At 39.9% G+C, this 21,432-nt stretch overlaps 2 protein-coding genes across 5 annotated transcripts in view; both read right to left on the bottom strand.

Moving 5' to 3' along the window:
• Window positions 1-225: 225 nt before the first annotated feature.
• csf1ra (colony stimulating factor 1 receptor, a) lies at window positions 226-14,197 on the bottom strand. Of its 3 annotated transcripts, none has more exons than XM_014972812.2 (22): window positions 14,040-14,197; window positions 13,735-13,807; window positions 12,212-12,496; window positions 11,838-12,125; window positions 11,599-11,735; window positions 11,355-11,520; window positions 11,062-11,263; window positions 10,607-10,722; window positions 9,055-9,166; window positions 8,762-8,961; window positions 8,588-8,679; window positions 8,351-8,477; window positions 7,860-7,964; window positions 7,635-7,745; window positions 7,363-7,525; window positions 7,201-7,283; window positions 7,011-7,114; window positions 6,581-6,703; window positions 4,513-4,624; window positions 4,322-4,421; window positions 3,294-3,405; window positions 226-1,620 (listed from the first exon to the last, which is right to left on the bottom strand). In XM_014972812.2, the coding sequence occupies exons 2-22, from the start codon at window positions 13,787-13,789 to the stop codon at window positions 1,474-1,476; spliced, it is 2,940 nt and encodes a 979-aa protein (XP_014828298.2). In that variant the 5' UTR covers window positions 13,790-13,807; window positions 14,040-14,197; the 3' UTR covers window positions 226-1,473. The 3 variants fall into 3 exon arrangements, with proteins under 3 accessions (XP_014828298.2, XP_014828299.2, XP_014828297.2); XM_014972813.2 differs by having other exon boundaries at window positions 13,735-13,845; window positions 14,040-14,191; XM_014972811.2 differs by having other exon boundaries at window positions 13,735-13,804; window positions 14,040-14,191.
• A 1,596-nt stretch (window positions 14,198-15,793) lies between these two features.
• pdgfrb (platelet-derived growth factor receptor, beta polypeptide) overlaps window positions 15,794-21,432 on the bottom strand; it is a 34,319-nt gene continuing 28,680 nt past the window's right edge. For both annotated transcript variants that reach the window (XM_088009626.1, XM_014972809.2), the window contains exons 20-23: window positions 20,794-20,893; window positions 20,608-20,713; window positions 18,917-19,206; window positions 15,794-18,099 (exon numbers count right to left, since the gene is read on the bottom strand). In XM_088009626.1, the coding sequence (XP_087865752.1) occupies window positions 17,952-18,099; window positions 18,917-19,206; window positions 20,608-20,713; window positions 20,794-20,893 (644 nt within the window). In that variant the 3' untranslated portion in view covers window positions 15,794-17,951. The remainder of the gene's footprint in view (window positions 18,100-18,916; window positions 19,207-20,607; window positions 20,714-20,793; window positions 20,894-21,432) is intronic.

Raw genomic sequence — 21,432 nt, 5'->3', positions numbered from 1 at the left:
TTTAGATTTTTAGATACGTCTATCAACACAATTTCAGAGTTTGGCAATATTCGGAGTTATTGTGGGAAACGTTCCAGAGGAAATTCAGGTTGGATCAAATCCAACTGAAAAGAGGAAGTGGGGAGAGAGGAAGACAAAGGCCACACAGTTTCTGTCTGCACAGGAAATAAAAAAAAAAACAAAACTGCAAAGTTCTTCCGAGGTTTACCGAAGTGGAAGCTGGACTTTTATTGGTAAGATTTTATTCAACAACTGCATCTGCACTGATTTAAACAAACAAACAAAAAAACACACACTGAAATACCGATGTGCTACAATCTACAACATTCCAGTGAAAACAAAGATAACTTGAGTTTGTCTCATACACTATGAGACACCTCGTTCAGACGCGAACACGTACAAAATGCCTGACATCGCACAAATTTTCCGTCTGTATCGCTCGCATAGCTTATGAATCATTCTAAAAATCATCATACAGTTGGCAGTGTAGGCTGACTGCTACATACAGACATTAGTGAAACATTCATCTAATGCCGGGGAATGAAAAGATCCAGTTGTCACGTACAAAATGTACATTAAAAAAAAAAAAAAAACATAAGAAGTTCACATTGTCAGACACGAAAAAGGCCCAGAATACATCCAGAGATTCTTTCTGCTTCTAAACTACACCGCTAAATTAATTAAAGTGAAGCAGAACAATCACATGTTACTAACCACTGACGAGCACTGCAAAGAAAACGAGCCATGACCGAGGCACCGAGAAAACAACACGGTCATTCTTTTGCCTTCTCGTTTCAGTTGCTTTACCATGTACAGATTAGGAAGGAACATGTTTTCCAACCTGACTAACTTTGAGAAAATCATAAATCGAGCCGTTTTAGTCCAGTGTTCGCAGTTGTTATTGCGCATGCAGTACACGCAAGCTCATATTGCACGTGCTGGCAATAAAAACCATTAAAAAAAGGAAGTGATCCTGCTGATTTCAACCTCCACAAAAAAAAACAAGACTGTCACCTTGTTACAGTAAGCAATGTAATAAAGACGATGTACAGCAGATAACCGATAAAATAAACATGTTATGCAAGACGAAAGACTGATGAACGGTCCACCAGTGGCGATGTTTTCAATATAATAACAGCTCTGGAGAGCTTGCATGCTTGTTGACATGATTCCTCCCTTCGTGTCTTGCAGTCGAGGTTGGAATTGGCAGTTTCTAGTCATGGTCTGCACAGAAGCGAGTCACATGCTTTCGCTGCAGCAGGTCGTCTGTCTGGCGAACAGGCACAACGGAGCAAAAAAATAGCCGAGAGGGTAACAGTCTGCACTGCCGCAAAAAAAAAAAAAAAGAATAAAAGGACTCAGTCTTGAGCTGCAGCAGTTTATATTTTTTTTGAATCATATTATTTTTTTTAATGTTCTGTGATTTTTTTTTATTTTTTATTTTTTACAAATGTATTGTTGTTTGGGACTCTTTCAACAAAACTGATAGTTGTTTGTCTTCATCAGAGGCTGCTCCTCTTCGTCGTGGTCACAAGACTGGTCACAGGGGCCATCGTGACACTTAGGCTTGTCATACGCATCAGCCTCTGTGACCTCCTGCTGCATATTCTGGTAGATTACCTGAGGAAGGAAGCATTTAATGGTTTGATAGGTGCAAAATACTTCTGCTGGTTCCATGTTTCGTCTGTGACAGAGACCTTTCTTAGATTGTGATGTCCTCCAAGTCTAATTTAAGTCCTCTTCAAACTATGATGCGAAAGTACCACCAGTGGATGTTAGTCTGCTTTTGGTGGTACTGAGACAAACTGGACAAACCCCAACTAACCTAAAAGATGACCGCTTTAGGCACATTGATCTGTGCTTCCAGCAGATGCTATCAGATACTTTCAGTGGAGCAGATTTTAAGAGCACCTGCCGGATTTCTTCCGATTTTACTTCTTTGGTATTTAAAGGTTTCAGACAATCAAACTAATCTCAAACATCAAAGAGAATCAGAATTTGTTTTTCCAAATTATAGAACGTATTTGAGGAAGAAAACTGTCCAAACCAGCTGTACCTATGTAGAAACAATCCATTTTTAAATCTAATAACTAAGTGCGTATGGTGGCCATAGAGGCTATCAGGGATTTACGTCGCTATGGAACTATTTTTACCGCATGCTTCATTGTTTAATTGTTTGAGTAAGAGATCCTGGAGAGGTTTTGAGCATGATTGATGCAGGATATAAATATTTAATTTCATTTAATGGATTAATAACTAAGTTTTATTGAGTGGAGCCCATTATCCAGATCTGGAATCAGTAAAATAGCCCATAAATATCACTTTGCATGATTTTGTAAATTATGATAATTTAATGCAAAGTTGGCATTTTTTATGGACTTTCAATGCAACTTTTAGAGCAACTTTGCATTAAAAGTGTCGTTATTTACTGAGTGACACTTCATGACAACTGTCATAAACATTCATAAAGACTTCTTCATGTTCATGACTGGTGTTATGTCATGTTTATGACAGTGCCATGTCAGTCTTATGCACACCCCTTCACATCAAGTGTTACCGTATTTTCTGTTTATCTTTGAAATTTTGTTTGAAACTTCATCTAGAAACTTTAGTTGTTGAATTGAATTGTTCAAGTGTTAAAAAATCTGCGAAGGGAAACAAAACCATGTGACGCTCCAGACCAAATGTGTTTACTTTAATTTCATTTTCGCAGAGACAAAAGATTTGCTCTTTAGCCTAGTTGATTTATTTTTCTTTTTTTTTAAAAAAGGACAAACAGAGGAAATTTGTAAAGGGGACATCATGCATATGTAAAGATTTAGAGAGACTCAAATGATTGTAATGTAAATAAATTGCTTGTTTCTCCAGGTATCACTGAATTTCAAACACACCAAGTAGCAGTTTGGGTTGGTACGAAACAAACTATCTTTTCTTTTAGAAATTCTGGGTCTGGTTTAGATGGTCTCCTTGTTCTTTTTTTTCTTCCGTCTTTAAAATTCCAAAATTTACTTCAAACACGTAGCACAAATGAATAAGAACGTTCCCAGTATAACTCCTGTTACATTACCAGTTTAAAATGACAGCTTATTGGTACTTGGACCATTTGCATTTATTGGAGTGATACTTGATGAAAAAAGGTTTGTGAACCGCAAACGTAATCAATTAGGCTAGAGAGCAAACTCTTTTGTCTCTGTGAAAACGAAGTTAAAGTAAACACGTTTGGTCTGGAGCGTCACATGGTTGTGTTCCTTTCACAGATTTGATCAGTCCAGCCTGGAATCACACTAACTCACCTGCTCGTCCTCCAGGTGGCCCCCCAGTAGCTTTTCTATCATTTGTCCGATTTTGCTAAAGGTCGGACGCTTTGTGGGTTCCAGGTTCCAGCACATTTTCATGATGACGTACCTGGAACAGAGCAGAAAGCGGGGTCTCAGTGTGGCACAAGCTAAACCATAAAACACAACTCCGGCAACACGCTCGGCGTGGCCAGACAAGGTAGTGACGCAGTTCAATAAGAGAGGCTTGTTCATAAGAATCATCGGCCCTTGAGTCCCATTTTGAGGCCGTGAAATAGCAAGTTACACGGCTTCCTGGCGCTGCGATCATGTGGCTAACAGGCAGAACCAAGGCCTGACTCACAACAGGACAACAGATGATCAGGCCCTGACTCTGATTCAGTCCCTTCCATTCCCACAGCTCAGCGATTCCGACTCGTGTGACGACGGTGCTAAATTGGTGTACACAGATGCTGCGGCCCCTCCAACCACGGGACACAGAGCAGAAAGCCTTGAGTTTTTCCACTCCGTCTCTTTGCAGTTTAAGCTCGCTGAATTTGAGAACGAGTGAAGTAAAATCCGACATAATGGAAGCTCTTCATCCAGCTATCTACTGGATCAGTAATTTCAGATATGAGATAGGCCCGAAGACATCAGAACGGAAAGAAAAAAGCCTCTTTGTTTTTGTCGCGATAAGCATTTGTGCAGCTGGCTGCTTCGTCTGTGTGATGCTGTACTCGACTTAGAATTAATCATCAGCATTAATGTTGTCATCTTAAGTCACTTGCATGTTATTTCATCAGCTACGTCCAAGCCAGCAACAAAATACTATCATCACAGCTCATGCGCCGATGAGCTGGGTGGTGGGAGGCAAATATCATGTCTGAGTTAATTGTAAAAACCCTGCTGATAGTCACCTGATGTCCCACTCAAACCCATCTGATAATGGGGTAGTGCTCGGCAGAGCTTTATCATTAGAAATTGTAAAAGAGGGGCTGAGCCGGTTGCTATGAGCAGAATCCTGCAGAGAGGGTGCAAGAGCTTACATATCTAGTGGAGCAAAGTCAGGCTGGGACATCTGATAGCCGCGCTTCACCATCTTGTAGAACCTGGTGTCCACAGCCATGCTGGGATATGGACTCTGGCCTGAAAGAAAAGCCAAAAAGCTTGACGAGGTTATGCAGGTGGATCATGACTGGATAGGTGAATACGAGGTGAGCTCTGAGATTATTACTACCTAAAGAGAAAATCTCCCATAAGAGGATGCCGTAGGACCAGACGTCACTCTGCACAGTGTAGACACAGTCAAAGATGCTCTCTGGGGCCATCCACTTCACAGGCAGACGGGCCTTCACACACACAACCATATATGTTAAATCAAACAACTCGGAATGAATAATGACTCTTACAAGTGAAAACAGATATGAAAAGACACAAACAGTTTTTTTATTTTTTTGTCTGACATGATGGAACTTGTCTTAGTTCAGATAATTTAGGAAAACAGCTGTTTTCATTTGCTAAATGCCAGAATAATGAGATATTACGTCACTTTCTTGCAATTCAGCAGTTCACAGAGATTGGTGTAATAATGTAGTGACTTTGTAAGTTTCAGATTAATTTTCAAACTTTAAAACAGCATGAGGATGTCAGGCCCTTATAACTATTCTGGAAGGAGACAAATTCTGAGTCCTAGAGATGAACATGTTTTGGAGTGAAATGTAAATATCAATCACAAATCAAAAGCCACTTTGAAGATGCTGGCTGAAGCCAGTGTCAATATCCACATGGGAAGAAAAGCCACTCAGTGACAAAGAAGGCATTACTCCAAAAGCCACACAGACCGCTAGAAGACAGTCATTAAACACTTCAATATTTAGATGCATATAATGTGATGAAACTTAAAAACAGGCATCATAGACATGTTTGTGTATGATGACAAACATGAACAAAGTCAAAGATCTGACTCTGTTCCATCAGTTCTGTCAGAAGGAATGGGCCACATTTCTAGAAAGCTATCGTAAGAAACGTGTCAACTAACATGCAAAACATCTGACTCAAATCATACACTTTAAAAGTTATTGAACACTAAGGAAATGTACGGTAACTTCTGAGAATAAAAGTAAAAAAAAAATCAGATTTTTTTTTCTTGTTCAGAAATAGTTTGGTAATCCTGAATGACCATTAACGGGATCTTTTATGAGGCTATATTGGCTCCAGTGGCCTTTATTTTAAAGCGGTCATACAGGAAGTGGGCAATGAGAGAGACATACGGCAAATCTCACGTCTGATCGAGAACTAAGGTTCCTGCACCACCACAGCATCAATACACGGGAGATGTTTAGTCTGATTTAATGTTAGTAAGACAAAAAAGGTTTTGAGTCACTTATGCTTATAATAAATGTCTACTGATATAATTAAATACACGTTAAATGCTAAAACATCTGTTAACATTTCAGTTTGCGCAATTTACTTAGGAACTCAAGATTATAGTGAAGTTTTTTTTTTTTTGACCCAATCTAAAAATAGTAAGTTATTTGATCTTATTCAAAAGAGCTAATCCGACTTTAGTCATAATTAATGATCACTACAGAACGTTTTTGAAAGCCACATATTAAATAAACATCTCTAAGATTTTTGATAAAATTAAGATTAGCTTATTTCAACAATTTCTTTAGCCTGCAAGTTATTATAAATTACATTTTTATAAATGTTTAGTACATCTCAACTAATGTTTCCAGGAAAGGTTGGCCTCATTTACTCATAATTGTAGTTTTTTTTTTTTACTCAAAGTTTATAAAATTTACTCAGTTATTTTATATGATAATTTTTTTTTACTATAAGTCTTTCAGGAACTCTTTACAAGTTGCTTCACTCTGCTGGTAAGCTGCCTGGAATGAAAGTACTTTCTACTGTTTTTGTCTGTCCTGAAATAAATCAGGTATTTAAAAAAAAAAAAAAAAAAAAAATTAAACAGTATTCTTATGAAAACTAACATTTAGCCAAGACTGGCATGTCTGCTAAGCAGTGGACTGCAAAATCAACTCTATGAAGTCTAGTATGCCGACAGGAAATACTCACAAATCATTCTTGATTCAATGTGTTGAAATGAAAATAAAACCGGATAAATGTGTTAGGCAACATGACTGATGCAACACATTTTTGTTGAGCATTTTGATGAAAGGTGTGACACCATCGGACTTTTGCATTTTTGATTAACATTATAATGTGAGACTCTCACTGCCTGGGACAAGGTTAGGTAGGGTTATGGTTAGTCAGAGTCAGCAGTCATCCACTCAAGCACTTACATTGCCCTTCACAACATAGTTGGAGTCATTCATGATGTCTCGCGCCAAGCCAAAGTCACAAATCTTTGCCTCTCTGCGGCTGGTCAGGAGGACGTTCCTGGCAGCAACGTCTCTGTGGATACACTGAAGAAAAACAAAGCCACACAGTTTGTGTCTTGTTATAACGTCTTGCAACATACAAAGCAATCGGCTTAGTGTTTCCTTAATATAGCAGCAACTGCATAATGAAAGGCTTCAAACTATTACCAGTAAATGGATGTAAGAAATGCAAAGAGGGAAATTCCCACTCTTAGCACCCAGCGAATGATTTCACAGGCTTCCGTTTACAGTGGAACTGTCATCAGTGTCTGTGACCCTGTCCAGGAATGGAAACGGAGCTGCTCCTATTTATATTTTACAGAAGTGTCTCAGAAATTTTCTATGTTCTTACATTTTTAGCGGCAAGAAAGTCAAGGCCCTGCGCGACTTGAAGGGAGAATCTCAGGAGGTCGTCAATGTCCAGTGGCCAGTCGCCAGTCTCCTCGCAGTCCGACTCTGAACGAGAATCAGAGAAAGGTGGTGTTGAGTGAGTTGTTCTCGCTATGCTATTGTTTGGATACAATCTCTGGAGCCGCTCGTACCTCGAGATTGTTCTGCATTTGGCAGCTGAGTGGGTCTCATCTCCAAGTAGCTGCTTGAGGCGAAGCTGGAGATCCCGCTGTCACTGTGAATCAATCGTCACGATAAGTGGGTTTTTCTTTGAATTCGTCCTACGCTATTAGGTCCCATGTTTGGTGACGAACCTTCTGATGAACTGCTTCTGAATGCAAATGTTTTTGTAATCGTTCGAGTACTCGCCGATCTCGGGAATGTTCATGACGAAGTTCACAAAAGTCTCTGCTTTCTGGCGAAGGAAGTTCAGCAGGTCACCGAGGCTGCAGTACTCAGTGATCACAAGCACTGGTCCTGGAGAGGAAACACAGTTTAAAAGTGTTTTCATGCAATTTACTTTGTAACACTTGATTTTCCATGGAGTCAACAAAGTTTCATAAGCATTTTTTTTATGCCATCTGACCTCCATAAGTGCAGGCCCCAAGCAGATTGACTATGTGTTTGTGATGCCCCAGGTGACTTAGGATCTTCAGTTCAGACATTAGAGCCTCCCTCTCATCTGAATGGGCACTGGCTGCAGATAAACAGTATGGACCATAAAAAAAATTTAAATTTTAGTGGTATTTAATCTTTACAGAGGTTTACTTGGAGTAAAATACTGTGTCTCTGAGATATTAGCAGATCTAACCTTTTAACATTTTCACAGCCACGCGCATGACATTGTCCTCCTTCCCCAAACCGTAAGCTGTTGCTTCAACAACTTTTCCAAATGCACCCGCACCCAAAATCTTTCCTGTTGAGAGACAAAGAACACAAGGCGGATCATTTCTAATCCACTTTGCTCTGGTATTCATGGTTTTACAGCATTAATTTTTATTTTCTACTCCAATGACTATCCATCCTATTGCTATAGGCTAGGTTGGGTGTTTCAGATGATTATTTACTCCAAGTCTGAAAGGTCTTGTTATAAGGGAGTCATTCCTCCCTACTGTCACCATGTTTACTCAAGTGAATGACTCAGTGTAATCAGCTGAGCTGCTTTTTTGTAGTGCCTCATGATGACACTTGTTCTAACTTGTTGCTTTATCAGTACGCTTATTTCAAGTGAATTGAGTTGAATCTAATCAAAAATAAACATTTATAATTACGCGTTCAAATAAAAATGGGCACTTAGGTAACCTAGTTTTAGCTTGTCTCTTGGGAACTCCCACTTCTCGTTGTATGGCAGCTGTGTGGGGTCGATGAAAGTGTAATTGTTGCCATCCCTCGCTTCTATGATCTTCCAACGGATTTCGTAGCGGGGTTTCTGCAAATTAAAGTCAGAAAACACCTCTTTGGTTCAACTAAATCTGTAAACTTTCCCACAGTCCATAATTCAGGATGAAAACCAGTCGCCATGTGGAGCTTTCAGTATACCTGCTTGTATTTGTAAAGCAGAATGGCCAGCAGCACCAGGAGGATTGCTAGAATTCCTGCAGCTCCACTCAGGGTTGTAGTGAAGAGCTTGTCTGTCCGATTAGAGAACAAACAATCAAAATGAGAAACCGCGATTGCAATCTGTGAGATCTAGAAGAAAAGTCACATCCTCACCAGACACCTCCATGGCGAGTGTGTCTCTGCTCACACCAATGAGGTTGAAGGCTACGCACTCCACCGTCATCCTCTGGCTGGACGGTCCAACAGTGAGGACGCTCTCCACCTCCACAGCCCCGTACTCTTCCCTCTGGACTTCCACAGTGGGAGCCTGGAGAGGGATGGCCAGCTGCAACCCTGACGTATTTTCATTACACCTAAGCCACAGCAAAGCATTAAGAATTTTAATGTGTAATGTTAGGATAAACTTAGTGACAACTTACTAGTCGTCGCAGTCAGGTTGGACTCACGTGGGTCGTATCCCCAGACACTGATACCAGATGATCCTCGGAGCCGGATAACCAAACGAGGTACAAGTCAGAGTAGTTACATTTTCCCATCTGACGACTGCATTAGGTCTCTCTGGCATATATATATAAAAGAAAAAAAAAACACTGCAGTTTTACACATTGGCTTTAAAGCGATCCCTTGGGTGACAATGGATACAATAAAAAAGTTGTGGTCATGGCATTTCACTGTGGTGCATTTTTTGGCACTTTTGCCTTGCAGCAAAGTGTCATGGGTTCAAGTCCTGGCTTTGCCTTTGATTGTTCTCTCCATGCATGGGTGGATTCTCTCAGAGGACACAAGTCTTATCCCATGATCAAAAAACATTACTGTGAGGTTAATTGGTCTCTCTGAAACTGCCCTCAGGACTGAGTGTGCACATGCATTTCTTTGTTCTTTTTTTTTTTTTTTTTTTGTTCATCCGGTCGATATGTTTTCCTGTAATGGACTAGCCTGCAAGGAAAATTGTGAATAGACAGTTGGAGGATGGAAGATCCTGAGTGTGAGATCTCACAAAATATTTGTACAAAATCAAATCCTTAACTATTTTTCTTAAGATCCTCCAGACATTTTGTGATATTCCACAAATTCTTGTAGGATTTCGACTTATCTGAGATCTCCACATCATTCTGACAAGAAATACAACACATCTATCGACATTTATTTATATTTCTTGTCATTTGCATATAGTCTTTGCGAGCTCCACTGTCACCTACCAGTGGGTATTGCTGCCCTTGGCTGCTGTTATGCTATTTTTGACATTTTTATTGGACCTCACGAATCCTTTGAGGTCTTTAAAACCTTTGCAGACTCTCCTGAACGTATTTCAATCTGTAGAGACTCAGAGGGAGAGAGAAACAGCAGTTAAACTATTTTATTAGACCGAGAATTTGACGCTCGGACACCGGCATAACACGTGCAAGCTGAGACTCGCTGCGAGAGCTTAAGTGATCGGCTCGAGCAAAGTTCAGGTAAGTCTGAGACTCGCTGCGAGAGCTTAAGTGATCGGCTCGAGTAAAGTTCAGGTAAGTCTGAGACTCGCTGCGAGAGCTTAAGTGATCGGCTCGAGTAAAGTTCAGGTAAGTCTTCCCCGGGCCTGGTCACTGGTGGTGGAGCTTGGAGGGGAGTCTTGATAGGACCCGAGGTTTCCAGGAGGCTGATGGTGGACATGGGGAGGAGGTGGGTTGAAGCACGACTAAAGACATCTTGAAGCACAGCTGAAGCGGGTGGACCTGTGGCTGCTTCGCCTTTTAAAGGAGCTCTTGCTGGATGATTGGACCGAAGGGGAGCAGCGGAGCGTCCTGGTTGGCTGCAGCGAAGGCGTGGTGATAGATGACGCCGGTTAAGGAGAATAGTCTCACAGGTTGAATTTACGTCTAGGCTTCATTTTTTAAATCAAAATTATCCAGCGTCACTTGCAGGGTTCAGTAACTTTAAGATCTATCAGGCAGTCAAGGACATATTTTTACAATAATAAAAAAAAAAACTGAGTTTACTTTAATTTGTGTCACTTACGATACATTTGGACTTGAAATGAGATGGATGCGTTGGTCAAGTCACTCTTTGCGTAGAAAGTGTATTGTCCTTGCTCCTGTATGTTCATCCTCTTCAGCTGCAGAGTTGCAACGTATCTAACACAGAACGAAAACAAAACAACAACAAAAAGGATATTTTAACTGAAAAACAGAAACATTTTTGGAGTAAGAAGAAGTGACTAATTCTGCGGTTTGTATTCAGACAGTTCCCATGTATCACTCCTTTGTAAGTCCACATTTTAAAAAACAGAACTTTGTTCTTCCCTTTAGCAGTTTTTTTGACCTGAGTGGAGATATGATGACCTTCATGTTCCTGGTCAAATTTACACAAAATGCACCGACAGCATTTCAGAACAATTTCCTCCTCTGCTGTTCTGTCTAGCAGTTGGACAAAGCTTTTTTTTATTTTTATTTTTATATCTCCAGGCTTTGCACCTGTTGTTGTATCGGATGAACTTGCGCTCCTGTGTGGATGTGTTGGGCGGTGTCGGAGTCAGCCATCCTTGCTCGGTTATATGAGGGTAGGCTTCAATGAGTAAGCTGAGCTCCAGGTCTTCTCCCTCTTTCACCACAACAGAGAGACCATTGAGGGTCAGTGTTGGTGAGAGCTGGGGCAGCAGCCTGATGTAGGGCTTATCTGAAAAAAAAAAAAAGAAAGTTCAGAAAATCAGCAACTTTTGTGCATGATAAAGGTGAAACACAGGAGATGAAGCTGTTTTGTTTCTTACCCACAACCAGCAGGTACGTAGTTGTGCTGTTCACTCCGGCTTCGTTAGTTCCGATGCAGGAGATGTTTCCAGTGTCTGCAAGGTCCACGGCAGAGATTGTCAGGATGCTCTGGATGTCCAGACGATTTTCTCCATTTGAGCGAACTGTCTCTTCTATTCTTGGGTTCTAAAATGAGAAGCACAAATCTGAGCCGAGATCCAGACGAATGCTTCAGACGAGACTTCAAGGACGCCTCCCACTGACCGATTTGGTGGTGTATTTCCATGTGACGTTGTAGTTAAAGTTTGGATTGTGTGTTGTGCAGCGAATCTTAATTTCTTCCCCAACTATCCGTACATATTCATCTGTCTCCAAGAAGACATACGGAGGGAAGCGAAGCTCTACAGCGAAAGAAAAAAAAAATAATAATAATAATACATTTGTGAGTGCTTGACATTTAGAAGGTTTTAGTCAATCGGTTTTGCACGGCCAAGTGATCTCACTCTGAATGACGTTGATGGAAAACGCCTTGGAGGTTCTTTCCACTCCATTGATCTTGGCGGTGCAGACGTAGTCAGCGTTGAAGCTCGGGTGGAGGCTGTGGATGAGGATGCCACGGTGCCGGTCCACGGTGAAGTTCATTCCAGGTGGCACAGTGGTGCCGTTGTCCATGCGGAGGCCCAGATCGGTGGCTGAGGGGTCTGTTAGCAGGCAGGGCAGTAGGAAGTCATCACCCTCCTTCCTCACCACACGCAGAGATGTGCTGCTTGTCCAAAACACTCGCTGTGGGTCTGAAATGGGGATGAAAATGGACGTGATCAGCCTTAATAACTACTGTAACACAATCACACAACGATTCTCAGCTGATCTCACTCACCTTTCACATAGACATGCAGTGAGGAGGTCAGATTATTGAAACTGGGTTTAGCAGTGTAGAAGCACTTGTACGTTCCAGTGAATTCTGCCGAGGAGCGTTCCACCTTTAAGACGCGGACGTTCCCGTTGCCCCTGGATACATAACGCCTGTGTTTGGCCAGCCTGAGTTGCCAGTTCACAGGTCCGTCGCCTTCACACCTCAGATCCAAAGGCCTCCCGGCCCTAACCACCACCTCGGGGCCCGTCACCACCTTGGAATTGACTTTGATTATCGGCTTCCATTCCTCTGTTGCAGCAAGATAACACATTTTTCTTTAGATCAATCAAGCTTTAGTACCTTTTTTTTATTATTATTTTTTAGTTTGTTCGTTCTCTTGTCAGATTGATGAGTCAGAGTTATTTTAGAATTTCAACCTCCTTTCTGCAAAATCCTCACTTCTGTTTTCCATAGTCTGGGAACCAATAAATATATATAAGTACCTATTCAACAAGCAAAGAACACAAGAAGCACATTTAAGGGATTGATACATTAAACAAAAGCCTAACAGCTATATTTAGATAATTGTGAGCCAGTAGGTGTTAAAAGAGACCATGCTCAATGAATTGTTTCTGTCTTTAAGAACAATCATGTCTTGTACTTCAATATTAAGGAGTTTGTTGATGATTATGAATCTAAAGAGGGCTCATTTTAGAAAGACTAAGTCACTTCTATTCTGGGTTTTTCTTTCAGTGTCCGTACTTTCAGTATGGTGGCAAAAGTTTCCCTTTAGAACGCTGCGTTATGAATCTCGAAGGAGAACTGAGATTCCACGTTCAGCATTTCTCTATTCACCGCAATATTTCTCACAGTAACTGGGATTCAAATGTTGTTTCATGGCAATCAGCAGTTCTGCGCTTAATTTGCGTGTCTGTAAACAGCTGCCTCTCCATCCCTTTTGTCTAAGTGAGTGAACTTTTCATCCAAGCTGAAAATAACCCCAATTAGATCTCACGAAGTGATCCAAGAGCAAGCAGAGTTAATCCGTTCAGCTCCCAATCAGACCAAAATTAGAGGATTTCACATGTTCAAATTTAAATACTTTAAACTGCAAAATAATAGCTAGTGGGTGATAACCATTTATCACAGTCAAAGCTGTGTTGAAATGCAGCAGGGGAAAAAAAGACAAACAATCTCAAGAATGGCCCCACAAACAACTCATGATTTTCTTGTCAATTGTTCTGCTCGTTAGACTCAGTATTGTGTACAATTTCTACAAACCACGAGCGAATGCAAAGAAAAATACAAAAAACGGTTCTCAAAGAGAAGTCTGTCATTTTGCATTTTATAAAGTTGTGGAGCAAATGAACATGTTCAATCTGGATTTGACTAACTGGTTTACAGCTTTATGCACTAATCTACAGTATCAAACGAGTACCGCCAATTTAAATTGTGGATTACACAACAAAGCTTCAGCAGACAGGAACAGAAATAGGACAGCAAAAAATATTGTCAAATTTATCTTGGCAGCGTTTGTCCCGTCTTACCTGAAGATGCAGAGGCCACAAGCACCAGCAACAGCGTGAGGTAGGACTGCATCATGGACGAACTCCAGACCTGCTGGTTAAAACACCGGCTGCTAAATAGTCCACATTTGACTTATGGGAAAGAGAAAGATGAAGAAATCAGAAAACTGTCTAGGAAGTTAGGTTATCGCTGCATCCCTTCTTTTACTTCTCTTTTCTAGCCACTCAGAGCAGCTTTGTTGGTAAGAAAGCATTTTATAACTTAGCAAATTGAAAAAAGCTACATTTGACATTATTGAATGTTAGCTTATGTGAAATATTCTCACCTCTTCTTCAGCTTGAAGGAGGGATGGAATAACTTCCCTGGATTTTTGGAAGTTTCCAGCATCCAAGCATGGGCATGAGAGTCCCTTCCTCCCTCTTCCTTTGTCTGTGCCCTTATTCCTCCTTTCTGCTTGTTTACAGCCACACAGCAAACATCAGTGAGTGAGGGCTGGAGGGTGGAGGGAAATTGTGCATGTGTCAAGGAGAAGGCGGTTCAACTTATCATGCTTGACAAATTAATGAGGCATTTCAAATTTGACAGAGAGAGTCCCAGTAAAGGAGAGGTGGGACTTTTCATCTGTGTCTGTGCTAACCGGTGGCTATAAGGCTGGCAGCAAATGGGCAGATATGATTGGGTCAGATTGCAGACTCTTAAAACATTTAGAAATAAAACAAAAAAGGTGATCCTGTAGAAAATCCTGTTCAATGAAATTTACGTGATGCTAATTCACAACAACTTCCTTCGCAATGCAAGTTGAATCTGCAGTAAGCTATATTCAACTTGAATCAAATTCAAGTCCAAACTGTAGTTAAATTAATCAAATGTGTCCAGCACAATGGAATCTTATAGGTGGATTTATAGTCAGTCCAATCTAATCTGAACTGTCAAATAGACAACCAAGAATGCCAAACAATCTATAGTTAGTGCTGTACTGAAGAGGCGAGTCAGGCATGACATCCAGAGCCTTCAACCCCTCTTTCTGTACTCTTTCTGCTTCCTTCCTGGGGAGAATTTTGACCATCACCTGCATTCTCCCACTTCATTCCAACTCCAGGCTGAGTCATAAAAAAGTGCACTAGGTCTCGCTCAGGGCCAACAAAAAGTCCTTCTCAGTTGCCTTTCCAAATTCCTTTTAGACTTGTGTTGCCTCAGCAAAAGGGAAAAGTGAGGTCTTCCTCTCCATCAAATACCTGTGCATTGCTTCATGAGTCCCCAAAAACTAAAAGTTTATTTAGTCCTCAGTCCTTCCATCATCGCTGGTGTCCAACAATAGGTTCTGTAGCTGTGGTTATGACAGGCAACAATGTCGTTTTTGTCCACAGTCACTGGAAAATGGATCTGCAAAGAAGATCCCAAACGTCGTTCACCAGCACTTCAAAAAATATTCATAGGTTTTAAAAAGAGAAAAAATAGGATGTCCATAGGATAAGAAGTCCAAGTAATTAAAAACTGCTTCAAATTAGATCAGATACTTTAAGTACTCTATCAGTGACAATGATAATCATCAAAAGTTGTCTGAATTGACCAAATATTTATCCTTACAGCATTACTGAGGGCGTCACAGGAGTCTGCTTCTCTGGTCTACGTGTGTTTTAAGGATCTGGAGAAAGAGCACAACCTTGAAGCCCTAAGACATTTTATGAGAGGTTCTTTGGGAGTATGGGATAACTGGATGGCGTTTAAGGATTAGCCAATCCTATATGCTCAAAGCAAGAGTTGTGTCTGCGTTCTCGGCACAAAGTGGAGCCTGGGGTACTTTCAATGCAAAATAAAGTGATATTGTACATGAAATCCATAGTTTCGACAATGGTTTCATTCCTGAGGGGACGCAGCTTCATGTAACTAAAGGTCTATTAGAAAGACAGCAAAGCCTCACTCTTCTGTGAAAATACATTTGTTCTGTTGAGTATTTTGTTCCACTTAAAATACTCATTTTTATGTGAGGCTAGTATACTAGTACATTACTAGTATACTAGATTAATAGTATCTAAATATACTACAAAATAAGTAAAAGAAGATTCCAAAATGTTTAAATATTGTGATATCATTGATTTATTGACACATTTACAGCATACAAAAAAAACCCATATAAAAATACATTTGTAAAAGTTAACAAGAGCTTTGGTACCATAGCTTGTGACATAGTGATTGTGTGCTTTTAAACGGTCAAGAAATAAAGATGTGTTCTTTAAATGGATATGCTAAGTACAGAGATAAAATGCACTATGTAGCAAAAGTCACCCAAAGCAACAGAAAGTATTATGTTTATTTGTGCACATTAGGCTTTCATGGTACGGTGGATAAAAAAAAAAAGTCTACCCATCCCTGTTGAATGTGATGCTTTTACGACACATGAAAAAAGTAATCATGATAAATATTTTTTTTTCACCTTTAATGTGACAAGTTCTCCTTAATTTCACCAAAAAAACCCCCAACAAAATAAAATTGAAGTGATAACCTGGTTGCATAGATGTACACACTATTAAGCATCAACTTGGTCAAGGATCTTTTAATTTAATTCCGACACAGTCTTGTGTTGCCATTATTACATACTGGGAATTTAATATTTCCCCCCTTTCAGATTAAAAACTCTTAATTTTAGCTCTGAACTCTCGATAGATCATTCCAGATATTTGATTTCTTCTGGCACAGCGAGTCTTTTTGGGATTCTGACACATGCTAAAAAAAATTAATTCCATTTTATCTTGAATTATTGGTGCGTTGTACTGTTCAATATTTTTTACCCAACTTAAAAATAAGTTAAAGATCAGATTAGTTGTAACCCCAGCACATAATGCTGCCACCGCCATGTTTCACAATAAGCATGGTGCTCTTATGGTGATGCTCGATTTGTTGCTTCTGTGACACGGAAAGTGGCTAAAAGCTTTAATAGATCTATGGAGGCTGACTGAGTGCTGAAGTTTATTTTCCAGGTGTGCACAAATATGTGCAACCAGGTTATTGCAATTTCTTTAAAATCTTTTTTTTTTCTGTTTCAATTAATGGATTTGTTTGTTTTTTGGTTAAATAATCCATCCAGAGTATTTCTCACATTAAAGGTGGAAAATGTACTGAAATGATTTATCAATTTGATATTTTAACAAGAATTTATGCACTGTACATTAAAGCAACCCTTATGCAACAGCTGTGGAAAAAAAAAAAGGGTCTGTCAATAAAAAGGCACTTATGTGGGCCATCTTGTGCCAAGGCAGTGATATGCTGTTTGAGAGTTTCCTGTGCTTTCACAGATATTAGATTTGATTCAAATCAATCTAATAGTCCCAGATTTATGCTGTAGTGGCTCTATGTTGTAGCTTTCTAACATTCACTCAGTAACATAACTTTAATGCAAATATCCTCATTTTCTCTAAATAAAGTGCAACCTGATACAAAACTATGACATAAGCCTATAACGGTGAAAAACAAAACATCGGATGTTAATAAAAACTCAGGCACAAAAATACATTGAATACCACTAAAAGGAAAAAAACAAACATATTTTCAAACAGTGCACCAACGTTTCTGCATTTCTGATTCTTGAAATGAAACTTTATAAACATACTACCATGAATAAGGTTGCTTAATAGTACCCAATGCAAGAAAAAGTTAAAAATAAAAGTGAAAATTAATAATAAAGTGACTATATCATGTTTTCAAATTAGTGTTAATCACTATTGTGAGACAATAGTGTTTTAGGTTGGTCCTCATTACTTTTCTCTGTGAAAGGTAATATATATATACATACATATATAAAACCCGCTTCTCAAAAAAAAAAAAAAAAAAAAAAGAAATCACATATGCCCAGATAAGAGAGTCAAAAAGACAAACAGTTAGTGTTACCACAATAATGATGCACAATCTGAGCCGCCTAAGGCTTTGTAAGTGTCTGACAGAACTGGCAGCTACAGTGAACACCAACACGACTTTGGTTAAACTGATTGTGTAGGAATGTGACCTTATTCTTCTCCTGGCAAGCTCCCAGAAGAGTGCGAAACTTTGTACCATTTTCATTATTCTATTTGTAACTTTAGACAGAAAACGGAAACTCTCAAACGAGGAAGCAGTTTTCCAGAGCTCAGTAAAACTACAGAGATTGTTTCTCAGTCTCAGTTTTTGCTACATTTCAGTTTTAGTCGGGTTTCTTCTCAGTCTACAGAAAGGGGCTCGGTTTCCTGCGCCTTCCCACGCAGCGCTACAGGAAGCTGTCTTCTACCTCAGGCGTCCCCATGGAGCCCAGCAGTGCGTCCCTCTCGCTCGTGTTCTCCACCCGGTCTTCCTCTGGAAGAGTTTCAGCCGTGTCCCGAGATGTGGAGTCAGCCTCCTCCTCCACAGCCAGAGAGCTGAGAGTGGAGAAAAAGAAAAAAACCCCAACTCATTTAAATTTTACAGAAATATACAGTTTTGTACTGCAATAATTATTTTAACTTGGTTCAGAAAGAACAGAAACTTGTCTTTGGTTGATCTTTTTACTTCCTCTTTTAAACAGTAAGCTTTATGTATATTATATGCTGTAAACACAATTTCTAGTTACAAATATATGTCGTGTTTGCACATTTTCACTTATGGAGCAAGTACAAATATTTGTTAATAATAATAATAATAATAATAATAATAATAATAAGCGGAGCCTTTTATATAATATGTGGATGTTTTATGTCTAAACTTTGACTTTATTCTGCCGGATCAAAGTGATTTGGCAAATAAATGGGACTCTTGACCAAACATTTTTCTGATTTATTTTCGTGAGGGCCCCAACAGCCTGAAACCAAAGGCAGACCTCAAGAGCTTTTTCATAAGCAAAAAGAAATTTCAAATAATCAAAAAATGAAAACACATTCAGACCTACATCTTTGTTTGAATAGCTCTGTTTAAGTGTGCCTATTTAAATTCATAATGAAACATGACAAACGGCTATTTAAAACGGGAAATTACAAACTACTGCAAATTCATGTGGCTAAAAAATTTGCCATACAAAGCCGTTGGCTTGGCTCCGTGTTTGTATAAGCTATAAAAACACATCTCTGAATCCACCTACATAATACGACGACTGTCTGAGCTCAACATCTGGATGAGTGGGTGTGTGGTGGAAAAAAAGAACATAACACACAAGTCATTTCTCTTTGAATCTGCTCGATTCCTGCAGGAGGGGTCCGTTACCTTGCAGGGCTTTCCGACGGCACTTCGGTGAAAACTTCGTCGGGCTTTAGGTCTGGGAGAGGAATGATGTACTCGTTGTACGAAGGGATGACTTCCTGTGCGTCCGCCTCTCGCCCGCCGTCTCCAGGCCTCGGGCTCTGGCTGCGGCGTCCCGGGAAGGACTGAGTGATTGGAGAGGGAGAGCCGAAGGCCGGGTTGGCAATTGGAAATGGAGAGGAGAGGCGAGGTTTGGTGCGAGCCACGGCAGGGTGGTCGCTCTTGAGGAAGTTTTCATTCACTTGGTTGTATCTCTGTTTGAAAATGGGGGGGGAAGGATTGTCAGTCAGCCGAGTGTGGCATGATAGGAGGTTGGTGCTCATAAACAACGATATACAACATGAAGTCGATACTCGACTCTTTTGGAAACCAATCTGATGTAACGTGTCTTTTTGAAATGACGTAATTCTTGCAGTGTTACCAATTTGTCACAAGTTGCATTTGTTAGGGACTCCTAAATATTTTTCTTGTGAAAAACGGTGTTTCATTTAGCATTCGAGTACTTTGGGTTATTTTGTGTCCAGAAAAACACTCCTCAGATTTCTCATGTATTTATCTTCTGAATATAGATGCAAACCGGGAGCTTCAACATTCGACCAACACTGAGACTTTTTAACAACACTAAAGCTTTCCAGCTTTATTTTATGGGTTTCATTCATACTTTTATGAATGCTGCTATGCTGCTTTACGGTCTGGAGGTACTAGTGAAAAAAACAATACATTAGCACACCAAGAGTTAACAGAACAGCTTCACAGGACAAGGTCTCATTATGGAAATGCACTTTTTTTGTTTCTATAAATAAACTGCAGAAATCCTAGCAGTTTTCTGGCTGTCATTTAGAGTCCATCTTTTCCTTGAAACAATTTGTTGACAAGATAAGAAGTTAAAAAGAAATGACAAACGTTGGAAAGAGGCTCATGTTCTTCATGCATTCTCCGTTATGAGATCCATTTGATTCAATCACTCAAAATGACTCCACAGTCCATGACAGTTTCTCTTTAGTTAACCTTGTTTTCTTCCTATTAGGTGTTAATCATGGTTTAATTCTCTGGTATGTAAAGTTAATTCCCTTCGTAGGATTTATTAGTTTGCAGATAAACACCGACTTCCTTTACAGAAAAACATGCATTCATGCATCTTATGCCTGTAAAGTGTTTGCACAGGTTTTAGTTTTCTGCCTGGCAATGCGTTGGTTTTTTTTTTCTACCTGCTTCTTCTGCAATTTATAAAACAAACAACTGGCGTAGAAAATAAACCAGCAGGTTCTATTTGCTCTCTGTGTCACGCCTCATGACCAGTTGTAAAGTCCTGTTAAGGTCTGCAATAGAACTACAAAATATATCGAATTGCAATCATCATCATGTGAAAGGGACTGTTAGAAAGCCGTATTTGGCAGGAGATTATATTTCAAGTGCCACACTTGTAAGCTATGCATGCCATTAACTGGCATATAATCAAACACCTGAATCAAATGGCAGAACTCCCTCATCAGCATTTCTTAGCTCTGCAGAGGCCTAATACAAGCCATTTGCTTAATGCAGGTGTGCAGCAGCAGGGATCCATCTAAAAGTTGCAGGACAGTAGGCCTCCAGGATTGGACTTGACCACTCCTGCTCTACTGTTTAAGAAGTAAAATCCAGTAGAAGTTATGTACCTTTTTGTAGCTGTCCGTCAGCATGTTTCCCACATTGTGCACCAGGAGGGAGAACTCGGGCCTCTTCTCAAATTTCTCATCCCAGCACTTCTTCATGATCTCATACCTGCAACATAACCCACATGAAAAAAGGTTCAAGTCAGGAAGAAGAGGAATTTTGGGAGGAACAGCGTTAACGTAACTCACACGTCGTCAGAGGCGTGAGCAGGCTTGGCCATCCTGTAGCCTCTCTTCAAAGCACTGTAGAAGATTTCATTCATGGGCAAATCAGGGTAAGGAGTTCCTCCTGCAGGGACAGTTGAATTTAACCACCGAAAAAAAGACAGATTTAGATAGATTTAAAGAATTAAAATGAGAGTCATATTTTTATAAAACAAAATTGAATTTCTGGAACAGATGCCTGGCCAAAAACAGATCGCAAAAGTGCAGCCAAATTGAGACATGAAAGCACAGAGGATCTTTCTTTTGCACTTACAGAAGCCGGATTGTGAGCATGTTTTTTTACCAAGCAAACTGTCTCCTTTGTATTCACGGTGGCCTAAAAACTTCATGGGAAGATTGTTTAAAAAAAAAAAAAAAAAAAAAGCAAAACTAAACAAAACTGACAATACCCTGAGCGAGGAAATGCTGATTTCAACGCTTGACTGAGACTAATAAGATTTTGAACCGATACGAGTTTTCAAACAGATAGTTGTGTACATACAGTCGGACGCAGGGTTTGAGATTTGCCTCAGTTTTAATGGAGCAGGAGAATTCTGGATCTGACCAGAACTCTGACAGGTAAAACTAAAAACGTGGTTACAGATCTTTTTTCGCTTTCGCACA

Source organism: Poecilia mexicana, unplaced genomic scaffold, assembly GCF_051168715.1.
Source record: "Poecilia mexicana isolate PSO_F unplaced genomic scaffold, ASM5116871v1 scaffold_10, whole genome shotgun sequence".
Taxonomy (NCBI): Eukaryota; Metazoa; Chordata; class Actinopteri; order Cyprinodontiformes; family Poeciliidae; genus Poecilia; species Poecilia mexicana.
The sequence above is the reverse complement of the archived record's forward strand: the minus strand, read 5'-3'. Positions and strand labels throughout refer to the sequence as shown.

Excerpts from the sequence above, each read along its gene's own strand:
- csf1ra (XM_014972812.2), bottom strand. The coding sequence starts at position 13,789 with ATGATGCAGTCCTACCTCACGCTGTTGCTGGTGCTTGTGGCCTCTGCA. Across the intron at positions 12,126-12,211 it reads ACTGCATGTCTATGTGAAAG|ACCCACAGCGAGTGTTTTGG; the intron begins GTGAGTGAGATC and ends TCCCCATTTCAG. Across the intron at positions 10,723-11,061 it reads TTCATCCGATACAACAACAG|ATACGTTGCAACTCTGCAGC; the intron begins GTGCAAAGCCTG and ends GTTCTGTGTTAG.